Source organism: Gopherus evgoodei, chromosome 3, assembly GCF_007399415.2.
Source record: "Gopherus evgoodei ecotype Sinaloan lineage chromosome 3, rGopEvg1_v1.p, whole genome shotgun sequence".
Taxonomy (NCBI): domain Eukaryota; kingdom Metazoa; phylum Chordata; order Testudines; family Testudinidae; genus Gopherus; species Gopherus evgoodei.
The window spans coordinates 10,115,720-10,142,044 of record NC_044324.1 but is presented as its reverse complement, the minus strand read 5'-3'; the positions used below and the strand labels follow the sequence as shown (position 1 = coordinate 10,142,044).

Sequence of the window (26,325 nt, the reverse complement as noted above, 5' to 3'; positions counted from 1 at the left end):
CCGGTCTTATTCACAGGTCAAGGCCTGCTGTTTACTATGGAGCAATCCACTCTGGTTCCCACGCAGAGGTTGGGCTTCCTAGGGGCTATCCTGGTCTCCTACCTAGCCGGAGCCTGCTTATCACAACTGCGGTTTTAGGCGATGGCAACAATCATCTGAGGTCTGAAGGTTTTCCCAACGACCTCAGCTCGTTCTTGTCTCAGTCTCCTGGGTCTATGGTTGCCCGCAAGTTTGTAACCAAACACGCCAAGCTCTGCCTCCGTCCTCTCCAAGTCCGGCCCACCTCGGCGTACCGCTTGGACAGGGAGCCAATGATCATGGTAGTCACCGTTCCCTCGAACGCCTTAGGCTCCCTAGAGTGGTGGCTAACTCCCTCCTTGGTGTGGACAGGGATGCGGTTTCATCCGCCCCAGCCCTCACTGCCCCTGACGGCGGACGCATCATCTCTCTGCTCGAGTGCTCATGGTCACTCCGAGCTTAAGGCCTTTGGTCTTCTACGGAGCTGGCATTCCTCATCAATGCCCCAAATATGAGAGTAGTCCGCCTGGCATTCCAGGGGTTCCAGCAGCAGCTGCGAGGCCGTTGTATCTCGGTGTTTACAGCCAACACAACGGCCTGGTGCTTCATAAGTATTCAGGGGGGACATAGTCCTCCCCCCTTTTTTGTCAGGAGGCCATCCATTTCCGGGTCTTTTGCATGGCCCACTCGCTGGAGCTGGCGACGTCCTTTCTCCCAGGCGTTCGGAACGTCTTAACTCTTTGACTCAGCAGGTCTTTCCTGTCTTACGAGTGATCACTCTGCCCCGTGTGAGGCGTCCCGCTTTCCGGAAGTGGAGATGTTGCCTCACACGGACCTGTTCGCTCACCGCGAGAGCAGGAAATGCCAGGTGTTCTGCTCCTTCCAAGGTCTCTCCGCGGAATCGATCTTGGACGCATTCCTGAGGCCGTGGAAAGGCCAACTGCATTATGCCTTCCCACTGTTCCCACTGGTTCATTAGGTCCTGCTCAAACTCCGCAGGGGCAGAGCACGCATCATCATGATCACTCCAGAGTGGTCCAGGCAGCACTGGCATACCACGTTGCTCGGCCTGTCAGCCCAGACCTCATCACTCAGGGCAACGACAGGCTTCGTCGCTCGGACCTGCAGCCTCTTCGCCTCACGGTGGCTCCTGCGTACCTGAGTCGGGGTGACAGGCAGCCTTCCACCTGGTCAACGTACCGGGCCAGGTGGAAGCGTTTCCTTTACAGCTGCAGTACGCTCGATCTTGCTCCTGCTGAGGTCTCGATCCCCTCTATTTGGCCTGCCTCTGGCCTTCAGCGGCAGGACCTGGCGGTATCATCGCTGAGGATACTCTCAGCGGCCATCTCTACCTTCCAGCAGGCTAAGATGGACGTTCAGTGTTCTCACGCTCTATGGGTTCGAGGTCCCTCAAGGGCTTGGAGCGCTTGCACCCTCGGGTGCGCCGCCCAGCCCCGACCTGGGACCTCAACCTAGTCTTGGCCAGACGGGTCTCTGAGATCAGAGCTCTTACGGGGGTTCCGCCGTACACTAGGTTTCACAAAGACAAGGTGCAGTTATGACCGCACCCGGCTTTCCTCCCTAAGGTGTTTTGGCCTTTCATGTTACCCACAGCTCAACGCAATGGGCACAACCGTTGCACTCCTTGGACATCTGTGGAGTGCTCGCATTATATTGTGCTGACAGAACCATTTCCTAAGGTGCCCCAGCTCTGTCCCGGTAGCGGGCCAAAGGGAGGGCTTGCTTGTTTTCCTCTCAGAGGATCTCATCTGGGGTGATGGCGGACATCCCCACTTGTTATGATTTGGCTTATATTTCCCCAAGCCACATCACCGTGCATTCTACCAGGGCTCAGGCTTCATCTGCCGCCTTGCTGGCTCGTGTTTCTACCCACGAGATCTGTCGCGAAGCTCCATTGGTCCTCGGTCCATACTTTTGCTTCGCAGTATGCCCTGGTTCAGCAGTCAAGAGAGGCTGTAGCCTCTGGCTCAGCAGTTTTATTCTGCCACATTTCACTCCGACCCCACCGCCTTTGTAAGGCTTGGGATTCACCTAACTGGAATGGATATGAGCAAGCACTCGAAGAAGAAAAGACGGTTACTCACCTTTGTAACTGTTGTTCTTCGAGATGTGTTGCTCATATCCATTCCACACCCGCCCTCCTTCCCCACTGTCGGAGTAGCCGGCAAGAAGGAACTGAGGAGCGGGTGGGCCGGCAGGAGTATATATCAAGCGCCATGGTGGCGCCACTCTAGGGGGCGACCTGCCGGCCCACTGAGTTGCTAGGGTAAAAGTTTTCCGACGAATGTGCACGCGCGGCGCGTACACCTAACTGGAATGGATATGAGCAACACATCTCGAAGAACAACAGTTACAAAGGTGAGTAACCGTCTTTTCTGGTGGGGTGGGAGTGGCGAGCAGAGGAAGGTACCCACCCTGGGATGGCAGTGAGCCCAGGAGGGACTGACAACGAGCCTGATGAGTTTAACAAGAAATGATTTGGAGAGTGGCAGTTCAACTGATAGCCCAGTGTGTCTGCTTGTGTACAAGCCTAGGGCTGGAGCGTTGGGGCAATTGTCAGATTCCCCTGGAACCACACTGGGCCAAGCCGGGATGCTGAGTTATTCTGAAGAAATTCCTGAAACCAAGAGGAGGTGTCTGAGCAGAGCTGTGGGCTCGGGGCACAGCCAGCCTGGCTAACGTGCTTTTCCTGCGTGGCTGCGTCCTGCACAGCTTCAGCAAAGGCTTCCTGAAGTTATTTGGGGAGATTCCCTTCTCTGTAGGCAGAGGCCACCTGTGTTAGTGGGGCTGGGGGTGATGTTCCTTTGAGTCCCAGCGGTGTGCCCTTCACTCCTCATTGGAGCATGAACTCTGTGAGGGTGGTGCAGTGGCACGGAGTCAGGTACTGCTGCCTTCAGGGTGGTCCAGGCCTTCTCTTCCACGTGACTTGTGACTCTTTGCAGTATTGGGCCTCCATAAGCACATCTAGGTGGCCTGGAAACTCCATGGAGCTCACTAGGACATACTCTCTTGCCTGCCTGGGAGGCTGGGACATACAGCTCAGCCCTGACATCTTCTAGGTGAGAGCTAGGGAGGGATCATGCGAGGAAGAACAGCTGGAGCCAAAGCAGCCTGTGGGAAGAGAGGGGCAAGACGTCCCTTATCACTGCATTCTGTGGCTGGACATCTTCCTGCTCGCGGACACTAGCCCGCGGGCACCACCCTCCACAGAGAGACTGAGACATCTTTCCTTTGGCTCCACAGCTTGCTCCTGAACCATCTGTTGGAGTCTTGGGACAGCACCTCCAGAAAAGTAGGTGAAATGCTGGGGGGCAGAGACATTGGGGAAACCGTCCCTTTCCATGGGGCGGGATGTGCTGGAGGGAAGGAGAAGGTAGTGAACTGGTTCAACCCCAGCTCTGCCGTTGACGCCCTGTGTGACCTGGGCAGTTGCTTAACCTTGCTGGGTCTCGGTTCTGCCTTGCAGCGAGCTGGGCAGAATCGCTGCTGTTTTATCATTTCGACGGACGGTAGCGATGTTTGTTTTAAGCATTGTTTTTATTGTTAAATGCTCATCCGTGTGGGAGATGCTGGAGGTCAGACAATAATTCTTTAATGGCAGGTGATGTCGAGAGTCAAAAAGTTATATCTTAATAACCATTAAAACCCATTGTCAGCATTGCATGTGAAATACACCTAGTAAATACCTTTCAATGAAACTCTGAGATCTCGGCCCGTATTTTTCGTACTTTGCTTATCTGTAAATTTCACTTGTCGATGGAAGCGTTTTCCCGGCAGTTTGTGTACAGTGAAATCAACGGTTACCTGTAAAAATCGAATCCTGCCATGCCTACTTTGAGGTCGCTTTCCCAGTGGGGCTAATGCGATCTCACCGCCTCACGGGGGCTGTTGTGTCTGCAGGTCCTGTCACTGGGGAGGTGCTTGGTCACTGTGGGGTGGGAGCCTTCTAACATACCAGTATAGACCGAGGTGGTTCAGACCTTCTCCTCACCTTCAAAGTGCCGTATAACCCGGCCCTTCACTGCCTGTGTCTCAGACCTTGCCTCGTACTGTGTCCTTTGTGCTGCTGATACTGCCAGTCTCAATGTCTGGTTTCCTTTCCCTCCCTCTGCTGTCCCATGCTGCCCTCCAGTGTGTGGAGCCCAGCCCAGGCCAATGTGTGTCTTTAGTCAGGTCCCACGTTCTTTCCAAGGCCTGCCAGAAGGGCGTTTCTAATTACATGGCCATAGCGAATGCCTGTTGTGGGCTTTCCAGTGCATCCCACCTTCCATGTCTGCCGTTTGGATTGCAGCTCTTGGACTTCACATTAGATTGAATTTCAACATTTAATGCTAGACTGGAGAACAGAGGCGAGACCGCTCCCCCTGGTCTCCTGGGGGGAGGGCAGTGGACTACCTGTGACCTAACTGGCCTCCCCTCTGGCTGAAATCCAGGGGTTTATACAAGTTGGGCTGCCCAAACTTTGCTGCCAGTGTAGTGCCCATATTGGGCAGAGACGCTGCGCTGATAGTGGGACAGAGCCCAGAGCAGCTGCGGTCATTGCCCCATGCTGATTGAACATGCTCAGCGGTGCAGACCCCCTCACACAGAGTCAGTGGCACTCCTTGCGGGGCTGGCTTTAGGCTGCCGGGGGGGTAGAAGCGTGATAGAGAGTGAGGCCTGATTAACTGGCCTGGGGTCAGCATGGGAGCAGGCTGTGGGTGGGCTGCCGCTCTGCACCGGAGATGGCAGTGTGGCCGCCCTGTCGGCCATGCTTTGGGCCCCCGGAGGTTCTGCCCAAGCGGGGTGTTCTGTTACGTCTCTGTGCTGTGGAAGTCAGTGTCCTCCTTCCTTTCTTCAAGGTGCGAAAATCTCTCCAGGAAACGGTGCGTTCGTTCAAAGTGACTAACGAAGAACTTGCCGTGAAAGGACCAAACAGCCTCCAGGATCTAGCAGCCTGCCATGCCACCTGCAAAGTGAGTGGCTGTTCCATGCAGGGTGGTTTGGGGGCAGGGAGGCCAGAAGAGACTTGGGAACTAACCCCACATCCCCAGCGCCTGGTTGGCATTGATAGGAGAGGGATTTCCCCGACGCTGCCCGGGAGTCCTCAGGCTGTTTTTGTTTTCCCGCCTTTCTCTTCTGGGGTCAGTAGGAGTTAGTTGGTTTCAGAGTAGTGCTCAGAGGGGCCTGCAGGGCACTGCTGGCTCTTTCTCCTTGCTTCCAGCTGCAAAGAGGAGCCTGGTGCCTTGTGTAAAACAGCGGGAGACAAGGCGGCCACATGCTGAGAAGGGGACTATGTGGCTAACCGCAAGCGTGGCGAGTGGGGAACCATCTGCATAGGGCTCCAAGAAGTCCAGGCGCTGTGCGCCCGGCAGCCGGAGGACTGGACGGAACACAACAGATGGGAGGGGGAAGTGAAAAGAACGACCCAACTTTCCAGAGTAGGAGTCTGTGGTTAAGCAGTTCGGAACCAGCTGCGTTTAGCAGCATCAGTTACTTTTTGTTCTGTTTCCAAGAACCTACTGCATAAGATGAAAGGCCGTGGCTTCCCCTGGGTTCGACTGCTGCTTGTGGTTCTGGTGTTTGCTGCTGGCTTCCTCGTGCATGATATCAGGACACAGGGGTCTTTTCAAGGTAAGCCCTTCCCCCACTGAAACCCGGCTAAGAGTGGGGCATGATCAGATCCTCCAAGGAGAGAGTGAATTTGTAAATGTCCGTCGGCTTGGTTGATTTGTTTGAGTACGTGATTTCCCCAGCAAGTTCTTCCTTTGCATCCAGAGTATGAGCTACCTTGTTTCCTCCAGGGCCATGTGGCTCCCTGCTGGGAATCTGTGGGTTCTTCTTCGAGTGCTTGCTCATATCCATTCCAAGTAGGTGTGTGCATGCGCCGCATGCACGTTTGTCGGAAGATTTTCTACCCTAGCAACACCCGGTGGGTTGGCTGGGCGCTCCCTGGCGTGGCGCCGCTATGGCACCGGATATATACCCCTGCCGACCTGTCCACTCCTCAGTTCCTTCTTACCGCCCGTGTCGGTCGTTGGAACAGTGGAGCGCAGCTTAGCTCATCTCCACTTCCCTAGCTATTCACTCGTTCTAGTACTATTGTGTATATAGTTTTATAGTTGTAGTTAACACTTTTAATAACCTTTTGTAAACCTAGTTAGTGTATATAGTTCAGAGGGTTGGGGATTAGCCCCTTCCCCTCTCCTGGTGCCCAGGCCCATGGCTGGTTCACCGGGCTTCAAACCGTGCTTGGCCTGCCGGTGGCCGATGCCAACGGGAGACCCCCACGACTCCTGCCTAAAGTGCCTGGGGGAATCCCATCTCACAGATAAGTGCCGGATTTGCAAGTCCTTCAAGCCGCAGACAAAAAAGGAGCGGGACTTTCGTCTAAAGCAGCTCCTAATGGAGGCGGCCCTCACTCCTCCGTCTTCGGCACCGAGTGTCGCACAGTCTGCGCCGGGGAGAAGTGCCTCATCGGCACCGGAGAGCGCCGGCACCGCCAAGACGCCCCGGCACCAGCCATCACCGGCCCAGAAACCAGCCCAGCACCGCTCCCTCTCCCCGCGTGCCAAAAAGGTCAAAGCTCCTGCGGCTCCAATATCTACACCGCAGTCTGAGCAGCAGTCGAAACCGAGTCGCCCAGCACCAACAACTGCCACGGCACCGGCAATCTCGGCACCGTTGATTCCAGCCAGGCAAGGGCCGTTGAGTCCGGTGCATGACAGCTCCCCGGCACACGCCGAGGTCGAGCTTATTGTTCCCACCACCATGCCAGAGACCTTTTCGACGGCGAGGGAACTCATTGCCCTAACGGAGACCACCCTGCCCCAACCCTCGGCACCACTGGTGCGGGTTATTGCGTCAGCAGGGAAGCCGGCCCTGGTCAGGCACCTTCCATCGATGCCGCAGGCAGGCACCACTCGAGATCGAGGTCTCGCCAGCACTCCCGATCTCGCTGCCGCTCGCAGTCCCGGTACCGATCTCCTTCTCGGCACCGGTCGTACTCGCGGTACGGGTCAAGATCCCGCTCTCCGGACCGATACTCCAGACGGCGGTCCAGCTCCCGGCACCGTTCGCGCCACAGTCACTCCCACTGTAGCGCTTCACAATCCCGGTCGACCTCCCGGCACCACGCCGGTCTCAGGTCCCGGTCAACCTCTCGGCACCGGTACAACTCCCGGTAGCGCTGTCCTGTGAGGCACGACGTACGGTACCCTGCGCACAGGGCTCCTCCTCACGTGCACTCTGCTCCGCCATGGCCATCACGGCACCCATCTGAGTCTTCGCACGCTGATAGCGCCGCATATGGAGATTCAGAAACGCAGAGTCGTGTCCTCCAGGAGCCTCAGGGCACGGAACACGCACCTCAGTGGTCCTTCTGGACGCCTTGGGCATATCACCAGGCCCAAGACGAACCCACGGTTCCATCTCATTCCGCCCCGTCGGAACATCGGGCACCAGAGGCCACTGTTAGCTGCCCTCCTCCAGTGGGTATGGACGACTCGGCTCTTGCGCCAGATCCTCAGGTGTTCCCGGACCCTGATGCTCCTCCGGAACAGGAGTCACTAAATGAGCCAACCGTGCCGGGTCTGTCATCCTCCTCTTTGCCAGATGAGGCAGTAGCCGGCACTTCTACATCAGGCCCACCCCCGATCGACCTCCAAGCCCACCAGGACCTTCTCCGGCGAGTCACCTGAAACATCAACCTTCAGGTGGAGGAGGTCCCAGAGGTGGAAGACCCAGTCATAGATATACTGTCGGCGGATGCCCCAACTCGCGTGGCTCTGCCATTCATCTGTTCCTCCGGGGGGGGGGAGGCCACAGCGGACACCATTAGGCAATCCCCGGCGTCTATCCCTCCTGCGGCCAGAGGCGTGGAAAGGAAATACATGGTACCCTCTAAAGGGTACGAATACTTATATACCCATCCTCCTCCATGCTCTCTGGTCGTTCAATCTGTGAATGAGAGAGCGCGCCATGGCCAGCAAGCCCCTGCCCCGAAATTGCGGGAGGCTAGAAGGATGGATCTACTGGGGTGAAAAGTTTACTCCACCAGAGGCCTTCAACTGCGGGTGGCCAACCAACAGGCCTTTCTCAGCAGGTATAATTATAATATCTGGCAATCGGTGGGTAAGTTCGCTGAACTGGTCCCACAGGACTCCCACCCGGAATTCCAAGCCCTTCTGGAGGAAGGGAAGGAAGTGGCACAGACTTCTCTGCAGGCCTCACTCAACGCTGCTGATTCGGCAGCCAGAACCGTGGCCTCGGGCATTACAATGCGGAGAATATCGTGGTTGCAGGTCTCGGCTCTACCTCCTGAACTGCAACACACTATTCAGGACCTTCCGTTTGAGGGACAGGGCCTTTTCTCTGAGAAAATAGACCCTAGACTCTAGAATCTCAAAGACAATTGCGTCATCATGCGTTTCCTTGGGATGCATACTCCGCAAACCCAACGACGGTCCTTCCGTACCCAGCCTCAGCGCCCTTACCCCCTGCCCAGGCCACGACAAGACTTTAACAGGAGGCGTGGTTGTGGACACCGCATACGGCAATCGGGTTCCCAAAGGGGCCAGAATAACGGTCCTGCCAAACCATTAGAGGGACCAAAACCAAACTTTGGAAGGTGCGCCCGAGAGCAGAGCACCAGTCCTTCCCCAGGATCCTCTCCAGTTTTCCAACCGCCTTTCCTCCTTCCTCCCTGCATGGGCCCAATTAACCTCAGACCGTTGGGTCCTACGCACGGTGGAATTTGGATACCACCTCCAATTTCTTTCGCCCCTTCCCTCCCACCCTTCTCATCCCTCTTCAGGGACCCCTCTCACGAGCAATTCCTCTGGCAAGGGGTTCGTACGCTTCTCTCCATTGGAGCTATAGAGGAGGTGCCGGAGGAGTTCAGGGGCAAAGGATTTTACTCCCGATATTTCCTAATTCTCAAGGCGAAAGGAGGTCTCCGACCCATCCTGGACCTACGCGGTCTCAACGTCTTTCTGAAGAAGCTGAAGTTCTGCATGGTGTCCCTGGGGACCATCATCCCATCCTTGGATCCTGGAGACTGGTACGCTGCTCTCAACATGAAGGACGCATACTTTCACATCGCCATTTACCCTCCGCACAGACGGTACCTACGGTTTATGGTGCGCAACCAACATTTTCAATTTGTGGTCCTCCCTTTTGGCCTCTCTACTGCCCTGCGCGTGTTTACAAAGTGCATGGCTGTATTGGCCGCCTTCTTCCGTTATCAGTGTATACACGTCTTTCCTTACCTAGACGACTGGCTTATTTGTGGGACCTCCGAGGTTCAAGTCACCAGGCATGTTGCTATCATCATGGACCTATTCGAGCAGTTGGGCCTGATGATCAATCTAGAGATGTCTACGCTAGTGCCCACTCAAAGAATAGAATTCATTGGGGCCATTCTAGACTCCACACTCGCAACAGCCTGCCTGCCACTGCCCCAGTTTCAGGCACTAGTTTTGGTCATAGAAAGTCTCCAAACTTTTCCTCCGACCTCGGCCCGCATCTGCCTCAGCCTTCTCGGTCACATGGCCGCGTGCACTTTTGTAACCCAGCACACCAAACTACGCCTGCGTCCCCTTCAAACCTGGCTCGCCTCAGTTTACCGCCTGGGCAGGGACGCCATAGACATGATCGTCACCGTTCCTCAGAGTGTCTTAGGCTCCCTCAACTGGTGGCTAACACCTTCCCTGGTGTGTGCAGGGATGCCGTTCCAACCGAGACAGCCCTCTGTATCCCTAACAACGGACGCGTTGTCTCTCGGCTGGGGGGCACACCTAGGCCATCGTCGCACGCAAGGCCTCTGGTCATCTCAAGAACTAGCGTTGCACATAAACATCCGTGAGCTGAGAGCAGTTCGCCTCGCATGCCAGATGTTCCAACATCATCTCCAGGGCCGTTGTGTTCTAGTGCTTACGGACAACACAACAGCAATGCACTACATAAACAAACAGGGAGGGACTCGATCCTCCCCCCTTTGTCAGGAGGTGATTCAACTGTGGGAATTTTGTATAGCCCACTCTATAAACCTTGTAGCGTCCTTCCTCCCAGGGGTCCGGAATACTCTGGCAGACCATCTCAGCAGACCCTTTCTCTCCCATGAGTGATCACTCCGCCCGGACATTGTACATTCCATCTTCCAGAAGTGAGGCTTTCCCCACATAGACCTCTTCGCTTCCCGCAACAACCGGAAGTGTCAGAGGTTCTGCTCCTTCCAGGGTCTCGCCTCGGGCTCAATATCGGATGCCTTCCTAATCTCTTGGGCGAACCACCTGCTTTACGCCTTTCCACCCTTCCCGATGGTGCACAGGGTTCTCGTAAAGCTTCGCAGGGACAGGGCTCAACTGATCCTGATCGCCCCTGCATGGCCCCGACAACACTGGTACACCACGTTACTGGACCACTCGATAGCCAACCCGATCCCCCTACCCCTTCATCAGGATCTGATAACGCAGGACCACAGCAGGCTTCTCCACCCAGACCTACAATCCCTCCATCTAACAGCGTGGCTCCTGCATGGTTAAGCCAATTGGAATTACACTGCTCTGCCCCGGTGCAAGGGATACTCCTGGGTAGCAGGAAACCTTCTACGCGGTCTACTTACTTAGCCAAGTGGAAACGGTTTTCTTGCTGGTGTCACACGCAGAGTGTTGCCCCTGTGGAGGTTCCTATCCCTACTATTTTGGACTACCTCTGGTACGTAAAACAACAAGGCCTCGCTATCTCATCTCTGCGAGTGCACTTGGCGGCTATTTCTACTTTCCACCCCGGAGAAGGTACTTACTCTGTCTTCTCCCACCCTGTGGTCTCGAGGTTCCTCAAAGGCCTGGAGCATCTATACCCCTTAGTACGATGCCCCGCCCCTTCCTGAGACCTCAATTTAGTTCTGACGAGACTTACGCTCCCCCCGTTCGAGCCATTGGCGACCTGCTTGCTCCTTTATTTGTCATGGAAAACAGCCTTCCTTGTGGCCATCACATCGGCTAGGAGAGTCTCTGAGCTTCGGGCTCTGATGGTGGACCCACCATACACGGTGTTCCACAAGGACAAGGTGCAGCTACGCCCACATCCGGTGTTCCTCCATAAAGTAGTCTCGGCTTTTCATCTCAACCAGGACATATTCCTACCAGTCTTCTTTCCCAAACCTCATACATCTCGTAGGGAGCAGCGGTTACATTCGCTTGACGTCTGTAGGGCGCTCGCCTTCTATATTGACCGTACGAGGCCCTTCCGCAAAACGCCCCAATTCTTTGCTGCAGTGGCGGACCGGATGAAGGGTCAGCCGGTCTCTTCTCAGAGGATTTCGTCCTGGGTAACTGCGTGCATCCGGGCGTGCTACGAGCTAGCTCGCGCCTCTCCGGGTCATATTACTGCACATTCTACCAGGGCCCAGGCCTCGTCGGCTGCCTTCTTAGCTCAAGTGCCTATTCAGGAGATATGTCGAGCAGCTACGTGATCTTCAGTACACACCTTTACCTCCCATTATGCCCTGGTGCAACAATCCAGAGACGATGCAGCCTTCGGCTTAGCAGTTTTGCATTCTGCAGTTTCTCGCTCCGACCCCACCGCCTAGGTAAGGCTTGGGAATCACCTAACTGGAATGGATATGAGCAAGCACTCGAAGAAGAAAAGACGGTTACTCACCTTTGTAACTGTTGTTCTTCGAGATGTGTTGCTCATATCCATTCCACACCCGCCCTCCTTCCCCACTGTCGGAGTAGCCGGCAAGAAGGAACTGAGGAGCGGACGGGTCGGCAGGGGTATATATTCAGTGCCATAGCGGCGCCATGCCAGGGGGCGCCCAGCTGACCCACCGGGTGTTGCTAGGGTAGAAAATCTTCCAACGAACGTGCATGCGGCGCGCGCACACCTAACTGGAATGGATGTGAGCAACACATCTCGAAGAACAACAGTTACAAAGGTGAGTAACCGTCTTTTTTGTTGCCTGTGTTGTGTGGATGCTTTCATCCCTTCTCTAGTCAGCAGGGGTGAGCATGTCCCACCCGGGATGCACAAGCACCCACGAGGGGCATATGGCTCTGTTCACCATTCACTCAGCAATGAGGCTCTGTTTTAGTAAAAGTCATGGACAGGTCATGGGGAATAAATAAAAATTCACGGCCCGTGACCTGTCCATGATTTTTACTATGAATACCTATTACTAAATCTTTGCTCCTGGGCCCTACTGCTCTGGGGGGGGTGGGCGGGGCCTGCTCCAGTGGCGGGGGCTTACTGCTCTGAGGCCCCCGGAGATCGCTCTTCCGACAGCCTCCAGGACCACACCCATGGACTGATGCTCAGGCGCTCCCCGGGGCTGCTGCTCTGGCCACTGCACCTGCACAAGTGACAGAGGTTGCGGGAAGTCACGGAATCTGTGACAGAATCACAACCTTGCTCACCGAACATTCAGCAACATAAGGACGGCCGTACCGGGTCAGACCAAAGGTCCATCCAGCCCAGTATCCTGTCTACCGACAGTGGTCAGAGCCAGGTGCCCCAGAGGGAGTGAAGCTAACAGGCAATGATCAAGTGATCTCTCTCCTGCCATCCATCTCCATCCTCTGACGAAGAGAGGCCAGTGACACCATTCCTTACCCATCCTGGCTAATAGCCATTGATGGACTTCACCACCATGAATGTATGCAGTTCCCTTTTAAACGCTGTTATACTCCTAGCCTTCACAACCTCCTCAGGTTGCAACATTCCCAGACCACCTCCTTACCTGAGCAGTAAGATGTTAGTGTGTTGCCTCTGCACAGTCACGTGGCTCAGAGCCAAGGTCATAAAGCAACGTCAGCAGCCTCTGTTCCTTCCCCCATGAGGCTGGCTCCATGCTGCCCTTGTGAAACCATGCTAAATATTGGCACTGTCTCTCCCAGAACCACCTGTACCTGCTTAGCAGCTATTTCTCCCTGAGGCTGCTCTCCGCGCTGGGTTCCCTGTGTGCCTAGGACTTCCTGCCCACCACAGAGTGGCCCCTGCCCCACTCTAACCGTGCAGTAACGGAACTTCCTGCTAGCTGCACGGACTGCAGCCCCGGGAGGAGAGCTTGCAGAGCATGCTGTGTTTGAGCACTGCCGCTGCTGGGCGCTGTGGTTAGGAAATCAGGCCAACCTTGTCTGAAGTCCTCTCCCAGAGTCATTTGTTCTTTTCCAGCTTCTTCTGCTCACATCCTTCGCTCCTCAGGCATCCTGTCGGTCTCCCAGCAAGCCTGGAACAAAGTGTCCCATTACTCCCTGGAAGGATACAGGTCAGTGGCAGTTTTTAATTAAGCAAAGGAGCCAAACGAGCATGAATGCATGTGGGGTTACGAATGCATGGAAGATCACAGCCATTAGGAAATCCCCCCGTCTTGAAAAGCCACTCGCGAATGGTCCCCAAGGTTCCTAATACAGCCTTACAGCTCCCCTGTTTGCCTGGTCTCTAAAGGCAGCTTTCACTGTAGTTCCGTTCCCCTAATTGCCTTCACTGTTCAGATACTGACGCTAGCTCTCTCTTCCAGCTGGTTGGAGAGGAACGTCCCTGTTTACTATTCCCAAGTGCTGACGGTGTTGGGACCAAACCTGAAACTGGTTTGGACAAAGACCAATGAGACTGCAGTTTATGTCTCTGGGAAATGTTCCTCTCAGATCTCTTGGGTCAAAGACAACCTGCCCTGGTTCATGGAGTGGGTAAGGAAGAACTTGCATTAGCTGCCCCCTCGCCGGCTCCGGTGTGGAAACCTGCTGCAGAGCACTGCCTGCTCTGCTTAATGACTCCAGGTCACACTCGTCACGGACAAGTGACAGGAGGGGGCTGTTGAACAAGCTGTCCCTGGCGATAGTCTTTCGGGGGGTGCTAGGGAGAACCCCTTGTGCCGTGATGTGGGGATCTGAACTAGCGCCAGAGGCTGGGCCCATAGCAGTGTGAGTGCCAGTGCGGGGCGAGGCGACACCTATGTCTGGGAAGCTGCTGTAGCAGCTGTTACATCTAAGGAGGTGGGGTTTAGTGAAGAGGTTTCTTTCCCCAGACAGGAGAGAGCCCTTGCAGTCCGGGTGTTGACGGGCTGCAGCCAGCGTGGAATTTGTCTGGTGCGAGCATATTGCCCCTGCTAAGCGAATTGCTCTCTCTCTCTGCCCCTTCGCTCTCAGCTCCAGGCTCGGGTTCCGGACTTCGTGCTGCACGTGGCTGCATGCATCGAGGAGCTCTTCCAATTCCTCCTGCAGAACTGCCTGCTGCCGGCGCTGGAATCCGTAGGCACAGCCCTCGAGCGGGGCTGGGAGCTCTGTGTGCAGGCTTGCAAGTGAGCAGCGCTGGCCGCCTGATCAGCTTTTGTTCTTCTTCCTGGCGTCGTCTTTGTCAGCTTTGGGGCAGAAAGGGGAGGCTGCACTGGCCGGGGTCAGGCCCGTCTGCCCTTGCTTAGAAAGAAGAGGAGCCGTTCATGAGTAATTCCCTGGGTCCACGTTCGAGTTCTGTAGAAAGGGAATGTTAGAACTAGAGCCACAGGAGTGATTAGTGGGTATTGCAGAAGTGACTGGAGCCCCCCTGTGCTGGCAGGGGCATGTGGTGAGAGAGAGTCCCTGCCTCAAAGAATTTACAGTCAGAACAGTGTTAGTGATCACCATTTTCAGAGCTGGAGCTGAGACTTGGATTAAGGCACATGCCTGAGGTCACATGTGGAGTCAGTGACACAAATGAGGCGTGACCCAAGATCTCCCAGTCCACTGCCTTGGCCCCAAGCCTGTCTGTCCTTCCTCCAGAATCCCCTGGGGTTTTCCCCTCTGGCTAAAATACTGCCCAGCCCATACACTACTTTGTCATGGGCTCTGCTGCTGTGGGCTGGGAGTGCACAGCCTCAGGTACACGAATTTGTGTGTGATGTGAAATGCCCTGGAACTTGCAGCTGTCTGTAGCAAGGCAGGTGATTCTGTGTGTTTGCTTCTTTCGGGCTTTGTGCTGGAGCTCATCCCCCAGGATCTGAGCTATTTATTTTCTTACTGCCCTCGGTGAGTGGACAGGACAGACTAGCGAGCAGAGGTGCTGGCGTTTGCCTGGTGGGGTTGAGGGAATGCCAGAGAAGTCCTGTTGACATTGTGCATGGGTGTCTATGCACAAACTTGAGTGGACTTTCCCTGCAGTAGATTTCGGTTGTCCCCTTCAGTGGCTTGCATGGGTATAAGAGCTGCATTTGCTGCTGCTGGTCTGCTTAGCAGGTGTCTGTATGTGGTTAGCCTACAACCTGTTCTCCTTACTCTTCCAGTGGAGAAGTGTCGTGGGATTGCATGAGAAAACATCTGACAAGCTTTACCTATTCCTCCTGGCTATACCTGCAGAACACAACGCTAGCCATCAAGAACTGGGCCCTGGCCATGATTTCTGGACACTAGAGTCTGGCTCTCTGGAGCACTGGGGACGACGTTCACGTCATTAATCTCCTCGTGTCATGATGAAGGACGGTGCCGACAGTGCGTTTTCAGTGTAGCTGCGTTGAGGGGTTGGAGCAGCAGGTGTCTGTACAGGCTGAGACGCGGGAGTAGCTGGGGAGCTTTTCCCTGGGGCGACATGTCCAAGCTTTATACACCTTGTGCTTTAGTTTTGGTTATTCATGTCCAGCTGCCCCACCCTGGCCCGTAACTCTGGCAAGTGAGCTGCTGACTGTGCCTCTCCACCTGGGCCTGGCAGGGTCTTCACGGTGACGTTACCTGGAAGAGCAGCCCCTGGAAGGGTGGCGGCTCAGGTGTGCCCACTGCACCACATAGACAGCAGTGGCTGCCTGCCCAGGCTAGCCTAGTGCCTCAGCCCTCGTGTGTCTGGTGTTGAGTGCTGTGTAGCAGCCCACAAGCTCTCTTCCCCATGGACTCCCCCGGCCCCAACTGCTTTCACTTAGTTTGCTGAATCTTGCCACGCAGCCTCAGGACACCTACTGTGCTCTGATCCATTGCCCTGCCCATGGGGCAGCGGTCCAGAGCCCCCCTCGGCCAGAGCGAACCTGCATTGACAACGTGTCAGTTGTTCCCAGCCGCCCCCCAAACTAACAGCTGAGGGGATGTGCTGGTGGCTTTCCAAAGAGCTGAAACAGAACAGAGCCACTCTCCTCTCCACTGAATGTGGCAGTGTGGGCCTTGGAGACTACAGCTCCCAGCAGGCATCACTCTGCTTTGGCCCTTGGGATCAGGAGGGAGTGCTGCATGCTGGGCCCTGGTGCCCCAAGCCACACCTGTTGGGGGGAGGGTGGCCCACTGCCATAGAACCCAAACCGGGGAGTGGAGAGAAGGGCCAAACCCAGCTCCCGTGGGATGCCTTAGCGAGGGCCAGCTGCAGGGCAGGCTCAGTGACATCTGGCTTTGGCAGCCAGGCCCTGAAGCCTGGGGGAAGGAACTAGGACAGGGTCAGGCTCCAATTCAGGAGGGGGGTGAGGGGAGTGTTTCTTTCATTTCACTTGTTCCTGTAGGGGAGCCTGTCTCTCTGTATCCGCTTCCCCTCTTGTCAGTGTGTAAAACGGGCCGGACGTGTGGTGCGGGCCAGGCACAGCGCTGTCCTGGCGCTGGGGCGGGAGGCCCAGAGCCTGTGGCAGGAGGAGGAGCTGTTCTCTCCTCACTCAGCTGGATGAGGGGAAGGCTGCTGTCTTGCGCAGGGTAAGATCTAACCCCCGAGCCGACTCTACCCCAGCTTGCAAAGGCAGGAGCAGTGCATAAGGCTGCAGGAGCTGGAGTGTAATAGTGTCAGACTGCAGCGCGTCTCATTCCATGCTGCCCCCAGCGATCTCCTGCCCCCAGCCCTTGCTGGCAGCCAGGTGGGCTGGTGCTGGGAGATGCTCAGTCCTAGACTGGCTCCGGGTTCAAGGGAGCAGCCTGCTCTTTAACCTCCTGTTCTGTGTGCCCAGGGCCGGGCCCTCTGTGAAGTGAGCTGGTTGGGTCTCAGCCAGCCTGTGTGCTACTGGGCCAGTCTCCATCATGGCCACCATCCTGGCCAGAAGCAGCAGCGAGCCCGCTGCCTGGCAGTCTCTCTGCTAAGAGGCCTGGCTGCTCCCTTCGATGCTGGGGATGGAGAGGCTGTTGCTGCAGGGTAGATGGCGGTGAGGTGCTCTCTCAGCCTGCTCCATCCACTAGCACAGCCTAGATGGGAGAAGACTCGGAGTGGGGAGATGCTCAGGCGTGTCTGTAAAAGCCATATTAACCAAGCTGAGCCTTGGTGGGGAGAAGTGGAAGCTGCTTGGTGAACCCACTGTCCAGGCTGAGCCATATTGTCCCCTAAAGGATCAGCCAGCCCAGTGCAGTCCTCTGGTGGCCTAGGAAAGCCTGTCTCCTTCCCTGCCTCCTTGGACTCTGCAGCCTGCTAGGGAGTTTTCCCAACACCCCAAACCCTCTGTTGCTGGAGACAGGGCATGCAGGGTGCCAGTGGGAGGACCCCCTGTGGAGACGGGTGTGGCAGGGGCCTCGCTTCTCCATGCTTATATGTCTCCTTGAGGGGTGCTCGCAGCTGGGGTGTGCCCTCCTGTGCTTGCCCTGCTTGCTGCCGCCTGCCGGCCTGGAGTCTCATCCGCGTCCAAGATCCCCTCTTGCCACCTGGGACGGGCCCAGGAGGAGACTGGCATAGCTGCCTGTGTTCCTGTCTGCTCACAGAATTCCAAAGGTTGCAGGACCCAAATAATTGAAATTGTACATGACTCTTCTTGAATGAAATAAAGGAAACACGATTTGATCTGCACCCCCGCACTGTCCTTCATTTAGAAAACTGCCCTTGGGGGTCTTGGAGGGGGAACAGTGCTGGGACCTGGTCAGTGGGGACTGTAATCATTGGGGCAGGCCTACCCTCCCCTGGCCACACAGGAGCTTTTGCAAAAAGGGCTCCTTCCACTGGCCTGTGGAGCAAAGACCCGTGGTGCCAAGCGGGGAGAAGCCAAAGCTCAAAGGGAGTTTAATTGGCCTTGGCTTTCTTGCTGCTCTGGACCTGTGGTCGCTGGCGGTTAGTACGATAGGTTCTGCTGCTCTCTGGCAGCCCCAGCTTTCCTCTCCTCTGCATTTGCCACCCACCGCTGCTCAGCAGGAGGCAGTCGGCGCTACGCTGCTTTCTCTAGCAAACCACTTTACTTCTCTGCCAGCGTCCTCCACCTCTCTCTCAGCCCCATCCTTCTCCAGCCCCCCTGGCCTAGGAGCTTGTCAACAAAAGCTGTTGGCTTTGCCCAGTGATGTTTCTCCTGGTACCAGTTCTGCACTTTTACCCTTTGTGCAGCTTGACCCTGAGCCCGTCTGTCCACCTGCCTCAAATCTAGGGCCAAAAGCAATAATCAGATCTCATTCCTCAGCTGGTCTGTGCTGAGGTCAGGCAGGATCCCCTCCCCGAAATGCCCAGTTAGCCAGCTGGATTGTTTTTCACTTTCCTTGGAAGTGTCAGGGAGTTAGTTGGGGATTGGTCCTCCTGAGGTCCCTTCCAACCCTAATCTATGATTGGCCACAGCTGGAGCTGGGCCCCCCGGCAGGATGGTACAAAGAACCCTCTGAGGAGGTGCCAAGCTGGTGTTTTTGCTCACATGCTCAGGGTCTAACCGATGGCCAGATTTGGGGTTGGGAAGGAATTTTCCCTCTGGGCAGACTGGCAAGGACCTGGCCAGGGGGTTGTCTGCCTTGGCAGTCGGGGGCACAGGTTACCTGTTGGAATCATCTGGGCACATCCCACCCTGATGGCACCTTGGTTTCCTGGACTCTGCGTGCGGCTCACGCTGCTGAGAACTGGAATGCTTTAGTCCAGCCCAAGTCCTCAGCTCCACACTGGCCTCTGATCTACAGGAGGTCAGGTGAGATGATCAGATGATCCCTCCTGGCCATAACCAATATGAAATCTGAAACCTCTTGGCCTCTGTCCCCTAGGCTCAGAGAATGACTGAGCTGCTACCGAGCCTGACGGTCCGGCACTTGACTGTCCGCCAGCCCTGAAGCTACACTCCTGCAGCCCACACCCCCCCCCCGAAAATCTGTCCCTTGATTTCCCCCCCTCCCCAAATCTATCACCCCCCTTTCTCTCCAGCACCCTCATTTGCCATCTCAACACTGCACAGATTTGCCTGGTGCTACCTCCAGACCAGGAGCCCTGTCCACCCAGCACAGGTGGGGTGGCCTGCTGAGAGTGCTAGCTCTGCTCTCCTGGTTCCCTCTCACCTGGCTGACCCCTGCTTCACTGGGTGGCCCCCCTCGCTCTCACTTCCCTACTGGTTGGGGTACCACATTCCCTGGCTGAACTTGTCGTCTCCCAAGGTTCCTACTGCCACTAGGCATGGGGGACTTGTAACCTGCCCTCCCCACCTGTTCAGTCTCGCTGTCCCACTGCCGAACTCTCCAGAGGGCTGGTCTTCAACTCCGTTGGCAGCCCCATGACTACTGGTCCTGTGGCAGTTCCCAGCAGTGCCATTTGTGATCTGCTGGGCTGGGAGCTGCACGGCCCATGGGGCGACGCCAGCCCAGCCTCAGCTTGCAGCCTCCTTGAGGAGGGGCCCTGGGAGTGAGTAAAGCCGGAGGGAAGGGGAGGCAGAAGTAGGCTCTCTCTGTCTTAGCTTGGTCGGGCCCTGGCTTCAAATGCCGCAATGGCCATTGGCCTGACCAGGACTCTGGCTGAGCCTACCGGGTCGTACCTGGCTGGAGTGTATCCGCAGGGAGCAGGGCAGGCTCCCATTCCCCCGCCTAGGCTGAGCAGTGCCGGTGCGTCCCAGGGCTGGCGGGCAGTCCGTGGGCTGGGCATAAAGCCAAGGAGAGCGAGGGCACAGCTATGTCCCAGCCTGCGGTGGGGCCCAAGCTCAGCTCTCCAGCCGTGGTCCCCGACGGGAGGGGTCGTGCCTGCGTGGGGACCGGCCTGTTCCCCCAAGCGCCGGGATCTCCGGTGCAGGCCGGGTTGGGATGGAAGGCGGCGTGAGCCATGGAGGCCAGGAGTGCGGTGCCAGCTGTACAGAGGAACCAGCCCCCGCCTCAAGGGCGGCTCATTGAGCCAATGCTGGAGCAGGGTGGGAAGAGTCGATGCCTCCAGCCGTTGTGGGGAAAGTGAAGAGGAAATGGGGTTGGGGGCGTGCAGAGAGAGGCAGGTTATTCCCACAGCACTGGGGCCAGGCCCTGTGCCGGCTGGCTGGAGACGGGAGATGGAAACAAGGGGGCAAGCAGGGCCGAGGCCAGGGGAAGCCAATGGACTGAGTAAGGGGGTGCTGGGGGTGGCCACGGCTCTCCCCCAAAGGGCAGCAGGAGCCAGTGTCCCTGGTGTGGGGCATGCCCAGAGGGGCCGCGCTGGCGGCGGTTTGCAAGGGGGTGCTGGGGGGGTCTAGGCAGGGTGCTGGAAGGAGCCAGAGGCGGTTTGCAGGTGGGTGTCGAGGGAGGGGTCTGAGCAGGGCAGTGGTGGGTGAGGTGCTGGGGGGCAGTATGCGGGGGGGTGTCGGGGTGGGATCTGGGAGGGGCGACGGGGAGCGGTTTGAGGGGGGCGGTCTGGGCAGGGCGCTGGGGTGCGGTTTGCAGGGGGGGGTCGGAGTGGGGTCCGGCCAGGGCTGTGGGGGGCGGTTTGCAGGGAGGGTGTGGGCTGGGCGCAGGGGGGTGTCGGGGGTGGGTCAGAGCATGGAACTGGGGGTGGTTCGCGGGGGGGGGTCTGGGCTGGGTGCAGAGGGGTGTCGGGGTGGATCAGGGCAGGGCGCTGGGGGGTGGTTTGCAGGGGGTGTCGGGGGGGTCAGGGTGGGGCACTGGGGGGGACCCAGTGAGGCGCAGGGGGGTGTCAGGGGGGTCCGGGCGGTGCGCTGGGGGGTGGGGTGCAGGGTGGTGTCAGGGGGGTCTGGGCTGGGTGCGGGGGGGGTCCGGGCTGGGCACGGGGGGTGGTTCGCGAGGTGGGTCTGGGCTGGGCACAGGCGGTGTCTTGGGGGCTGGACCCTGGGGGGGGTGGTTCACAGGAGGGTCTGGGCGGGGCGCGGGGGGGTCCGGGTGGGGCGCATGGGGGTGTTGGGGTGGGGTCCGGGCAGGGCCATGGGGGGCGGTTTACAGGGGGGGTCCGAGCAGGGCAGTGGGAGCTGGAAGGAGCCTGGAGGCGCTTTGCGGGGGGGAGGGGGGCTCAGTGTGGGGCGCTGGGGGGTGGTTCGCGGCAGGGGTCTGGGCTGGGCGCAGTGGGGTCTCGGGGGGCCTCCGGGTGGGGTGCTGTGGGGCGGGGTGAAGGGGGGTGTTGGGGGAGCTCTGGGCTGGGCAAGGGGTGGGTCCAGGCTGGGCGCTGGGGGCGGTTTGAGGGGGGGGTCCGGGCTGGACGCATGGGGGTGTCGGGGTGGGGTCTGGGCAGGGCCATGGGGGGCGGTTTACAGGGGGGGTCCGAGCAGGGCAGTGGGAGCTGGAAGGAGCCGGGAGGCGGTTCGCAGGGCGGGGTCTGGGCTGGGCGCAGGGAGGTGTCAGGGGGTGGGTCAGGGCAGGGCGCTGGGGGGTGCTTTGCAGGGGGGGGTCTGGGCTGGGCGCTGGGGGGTGTCAGGGGTGGGTCAGGGCGGGGCGCTAAGGGGCAGTTCGCAGGAGGGGTCCAGGCGGGGTGCAGGGGGCTGTCGGGGGGGTCTGGGCTGCGCGCAGGGGGGTGTCGGGTGGATCAGAGCGGGGCGCTGGGGGGCAGTTCACAGCAGGGGTTCGGGTGGGGTGCAGGGGGGTGTCGGGGGGGTCTGGGCTGCGCGCAGGGGGGTGTCGGGTGGGTCAGAGCAGGGCGCTGGGGGACAGTTCACAGCAGGGGTTCGGGCGGGGTGCAGGGGGCGTCGGGGGGGTCTTGGCTGCGTGCAGGGCAGTGTTGGGGGGGTTCTGTGCGGAGAGCAGGGGGGTGTCAGGGGGTGGGTCAGGGCAGGGCGCTGGGGGGTGGTTTGCAGGGGGGTCTGGGCTGGGCGCTGGGGGGTGTCGGGTGGGTCAGGGCGGGGTGCTGGGGGACAGTTTGCAGGAGGGGTCTGGGCAGGGTGCAGGGGAGTGTCGGGGGGGTTCCGGGTGGGGAGCAGGGGGGTGTCGGGGTGGGGTCCGGGCAGGGCCGTGAGGGGTGGTTTGCAGGATGGGTCCAAGCAGGGTGGTGGGAGCTGGAAGGAGCCAGGAGGTGGTTCGCAGGAGGATGTTGGGGGAGGCAATCTGGGCGGGGTGCTGGAGGGCGGTTCACGGGGCGGGTCCAGGCGGGGTGCTGGGGGGTGTTGAGGGGGTTCCGGGTGGGGTGCTGGGGGGCAGGGTGCAGGGGAGTGTCAGGGGGGTCCAGTCGGGGCGCTGGTGGGGGCTGGAAGGAGCCGGGGGCGGTTCGCAGAGGGGGTCTGGGCTGGATGAAGGGGAGTGTGTGTGGGGGGTCAGGGCAGGGTGCTGGGGAGCGGGTTGCAGGGGGAGTCTGGGCTGGGCGCAGTGGGGTGCTGGGGGGGTTCCAGGCAGGGTGCTGGGGGGCGGTTTGCAGGGGAGATCTGGGCAGGGTGCCAGGGGGCGGTTTGCAGAGGGGGGTCCGGGCAGGGCAGTCAGGGCTGGAAGGAGCCGGGGGCGGTTCGCAGGGGGGGGTAAGGGCTGGGCACAGGGGAGTATCGGGGGGGTCTGGGCTGGGTGCAGGCGGATGCTGGGGGGGATGATCTGGGTTGGGCGCAGGGGCGCATTGGGGGGGGTCTGGGCTGGGGACAGGGGAGTAGCGGGGGAGGGGTCTGGGCAGGGCGCTGAGGGACGGTTCGTGGGGGGGGTCAGGGCTGGGCGCTGAGGGACGGTTTGCGGGGGGGGGTCCGGGCTGGGTGCAGGGTGGCGGTTCGTGGGGGGTGTCCGGGCAGGGTGATGAGGGATGGTTCGCGGGGGCGGGTCATGGCAGGGCGCAGGGGGGTATCGGGGGGCCTGGGGGGTAGAGCGCAGGGTGGTGTTTCGTGGGGGGGGGTCCGGGCAGGGCGCTGGAGGATGGAGCGCAGGATCGTATGGGGGGGTCAGGGCTGGGCGCTGGGGGGCGGGGCACAGGGGGGTACCGGGGGGCCTGGGGGGTAGTGCGCAGGGTGGCATTTCACGGGGGGGGTCCGGGCAGGGCGCTAGGGGGGCGGGGCGCAGGAGGGTATCGGGGGGGTCTGGTGCATGGTGGCGGTTCGCGGGGGGGTCCGGGCGGGGCGCTGGGGGATATAAGGGGGGTCTGGGGGTAGTGCGCAGGGTGGCGGTTCATGGGGGGGGGTCCGGCCGGAGCGCTGGGGGGGGGTCTGAGGGTAGTGCGCAGGGTGGCGTTTCGCGGGGGGGGGGGGTCCGGGCAGGGCGCTGGGGGGCGGGACGCAGTGGGGTATTGGGGGGGTCTGGCGCAGGGTGGCGGTTCGCGGGGGGGTCAGGGCAGGGCGCTGGGGGGCGGGTCGCAGTGGGGTATTGGGGGGTCTGGTGCAGGGTGGCGGTTCGCAGGGGGGGTCCGGGCGGGGCGGTATTTGGGGGGGCGTGGGGGTAGTGCGCAGGGTGGTGGTTCGCGGGGGGGTCCAGGCAGGGCGCTGGGGGGGCGGGGCGCAGGGGGGTATTGGGGACGTAGTGCGCAGGGTGGCGATTCGCGGGCGGGGCGGTATCTGGGGGGGCCTGGGGGTAGTGCGCAGGGTGGCGGTTCGCGGGGGGGGGTCCGGGCGGGGCGGTATCTGGGGGGGGTCTGGGGGTAGTGCGCAGGGTGGCGGTTCGCGGGGGGGGTCCGGGCGGGGCGGTATCTGGGGGGGGTCTGGGGGTAGTGCGCAGGGTGGCGGTTCGCGGGGGGGTCCGGGCGGGGCGGTATCTGGGGGGGGCCTGGGGGTAGTGCGCAGGGTGGCGGTTCGCTGGGGGGGTGTCCGGGCGGGGCGCAGGGGGGTATTGGGGGGTATGGTGCAGGGTGGCGGTTCGCGGGGGGGGTGTCCGGGCGGGGCGCTGGGGGGCGGGGCGGGTCTGGGGGTATTGGGGGGTAGGGCGCAGGGTGGCGGTTCGCGGGGGGGTCCGGGCGGGGCGGTATCTGGGGGGGGTCTGGGGGTAGTGCGCAGGGTGGCGGTTCGCGGGGGGGGGTGTCCGGGCGGGGCGCAGGGGGGTATTGGGGGGTATGGTGCAGGGTGGCGGTTCGCGGGGGGGTCCGGGCGGGGCGCTGGGGGGCGGGGCGGTATCTGGGGGTATTGGGGGGGTAGTGCGCAGGGTGGCGGTTCGCGGGGGGGGTGTCCGGGCGGGGCGCAGGGGGGTATTGGGGGGGTATGCTGCAGGGTGACGGTTCGCGGGGGGGTCCAGGCAGGGCGCTGGGGGCGGGAAGTGGCTGCCCCAGACGCAGGTGCCGTTCGGGTCACGGCCCCCCCGGGTTGGCGGGGCGGCACCAGTGACACGGGGCCCCCCCGGGCCGGCAGAGCCTGGACCACGCGCGGCTCCGCCCCGGGCTCGATCCACCCCCCGCAGCCAAACATTCAACCGCCAGGTACCGCGAGGCCCCGCCCCTTTGTGGCTCGCTCCGCCCTCCGCTTGGCCAGCCAATGGGCGAGGACGTTGCTCGGAGGGGAGCGAGCCGGCCAATGGGCGGGCGCGTTGCTGTTGTCGGGCCGGCGGTTGTTTGGTGTCCAGCGGGCCCGGGCCCCGAGGAGCGGGCAGGTGGAGGTGAGAGACTCCGGCTGCGGCTCCTGCCCTGGGGCCTGGCACCGCGAGCGAGCCCAGCTGCCCCCGACTCCGGCCCCTCCCCGCGCGCTGCTCCGCGTTACTGCCCCTCAGCCCCGCCCCCTCCCTGCGCGCCCGGCGTCACTGTTCTGTGCCCCCCCCCGCGCATCTGTCCCTCAGCCCCGCCCCCCCTCGCGCAATGTCCTTCGGCCCCGCCCTCCCTGCGCGCCCGGCGTCACTGTTCTGTGCCCCCCCGCGCATCTGTCCCTCAGCCCCGCCCCCTCCCTGCGCGCCCGGCGTCACTGTTCTGCGCCCCCCCCCGCGCATCTGTCCCTCAGCCCCGCCCCCTCCCTGCGCGCCCGGCGTCACTGTTCTGTGCCCCCCCCGCGCATCTGTCCCTCAGCCCCGCCCCCTCCCTGCGCGCCCGGCGTCACTGTTCTGTGCCCCCCCCCGCGCATCTGTCCCTGCGCCCCGCCCCCTCCTTGCGCGCCCGGCGTCACTGTTCTGCGCCCCCCCCGCGCATCTGCCCCTCAGCCCCGCCCCCTCCCTGCGCGCCCCGCGTCACTGTTCTGTGCCCCCCCCGCGCATCTGTCCCTGAGCCCCGCCCCCTCCCTGCGCGCCCGGCGTCACTGTTCTGTGTCCCCCCCCGCGCATCTGCCCCTCAGCCCCGCCCCCTCCCTGCGCGCCCGGCGTCACTGTTCTGTGCCCCCCCCCCGCGTATCTGTCCCTGCGCCCCGCCCCCTCCCTGCACGCCCGGCGTCACTGTTCTGTGCCCCCCCCCGCGTATCTGTCCCTGCGCCCCGCCCCCTCCCTGCGCGCCCAGCGTAACTGTTCTGTGCCCCCCTGCGCATCTGTCCCTGCGCCCCGCACCCCCCCTGCGCGCCCCCCCCGCGCATCTGTCCCTCAGCCCCGCCCCCTCCCTGCGCGCCCGGCGTCACTGTTCTGTGCCCCCCCCGCGTATCTGTCCCTGCGCCCCGCCCCCTCCCTGCGTGCCCAGCGTCACTGTTCTGTGCCCCCCCCGTGCATCTGTCCCTCAGCCCCGCCCCCTCGCTGCACGCCCAGCCTAACTGTTCTGTGCCCCCCCGCGCACTTGTCCCTGCGCCCCGCCCCCTCCCTGCGCGCCCCCCCCGCGCATCTGTCCCTCAGCTCCACCCCCTCCCTGCGCGCCCGGCGTAACTGTTCTGTGCCCCCCCCCCCGCTTATCTGTCCCTGCGCCCCGCCCCCTCCTTGCGCGCCCGGCGTAACTGTTCTGCGCCCCCCCCCGTGCATCTGTCCCTCAGCCCCGCCCCCTCCCTGCGCGCCCGGCGTCACTGTTCTGTGCCCCCCCCGCGTATCTGTCCCTGCGCCCCGCCCCCTCCCTGCGTGCCCGGCGTCACTGTTCTGTGCCCCCCCCGCGCATCTGTCCCTCAGCCCCATCCCTTCCCTGCGCAGCCGCGGCGTCACTGTTCTGTGCCCCCCCCGCGTATCTGTCCCTGCGCCCACCGCCCCCCTCCCTGCGCCCCGGGCGTCACTGTTCTGCGCCCCCCCCCGCCGCGCATTCTTTCCTGCGCCCCGCCCCCCGCCTGCGCGCCCGGCGTCACTGTTCTGCGCCCCCCCCGCGCATGTCCCTTGGCCCCGCCCCCTCCCAGCGCGCCCGGCGTCACTGTTCTGCGCCCCCCCCCCCGCGTATCTGTCCCTCAGCCCCGCCCCCTCCTTGCACGCCCGGCATAACTGTTCTGTGCCCCCCCCGCGCATCTGTCCCTCAGCCCCGCCCCCTCCTTGCGCGCCCGGCGTA

General features: G+C 60.9%; 2 protein-coding genes across 11 annotated transcripts in view; both read left to right on the top strand.

The window, feature by feature from the left end:
- LOC115647995 (transmembrane protein 214-B-like) overlaps positions 1–17,724 on the top strand; it is a 51,770-nt gene extending 34,046 nt beyond the window's left edge. Inside the window, exons 10-16 of one of the 2 annotated variants that reach the window (XM_030555037.1) lie at positions 3,283–3,331; positions 4,881–4,994; positions 5,535–5,652; positions 13,195–13,288; positions 13,541–13,709; positions 14,169–14,320; positions 15,278–17,724. In XM_030555037.1, coding sequence (XP_030410897.1) covers positions 3,283–3,331; positions 4,881–4,994; positions 5,535–5,652; positions 13,195–13,288; positions 13,541–13,709; positions 14,169–14,320; positions 15,278–15,404 — 823 coding nt within the window. In that variant the 3' untranslated portion in view covers positions 15,405–17,724. The remainder of the gene's footprint in view (positions 1–3,282; positions 3,332–4,880; positions 4,995–5,534; positions 5,653–13,194; positions 13,289–13,540; positions 13,710–14,168; positions 14,321–15,277) is intronic. The other variant, XM_030555036.1, reaches the window with a different exon arrangement.
- AGBL5 (ATP/GTP binding protein like 5) overlaps positions 1–26,325 on the top strand; it is a 109,050-nt gene that overhangs the window by 12,593 nt on the left and 70,132 nt on the right. For 2 of the 9 annotated variants that reach the window (XM_030555025.1, XM_030555019.1), the window contains exon 1: positions 24,311–24,554. The exons of 1 other annotated variant lie outside the window; for it this stretch is intronic. The gene's annotated coding sequence lies outside the window, so the exon portion shown is untranslated. Of the gene's footprint in view, positions 1–24,310; positions 24,555–26,325 lie in introns of those variants that run through there. 6 more of the 9 variants (XM_030555026.1, XM_030555027.1, XM_030555031.1 and 3 more) reach the window with 3 other exon arrangements.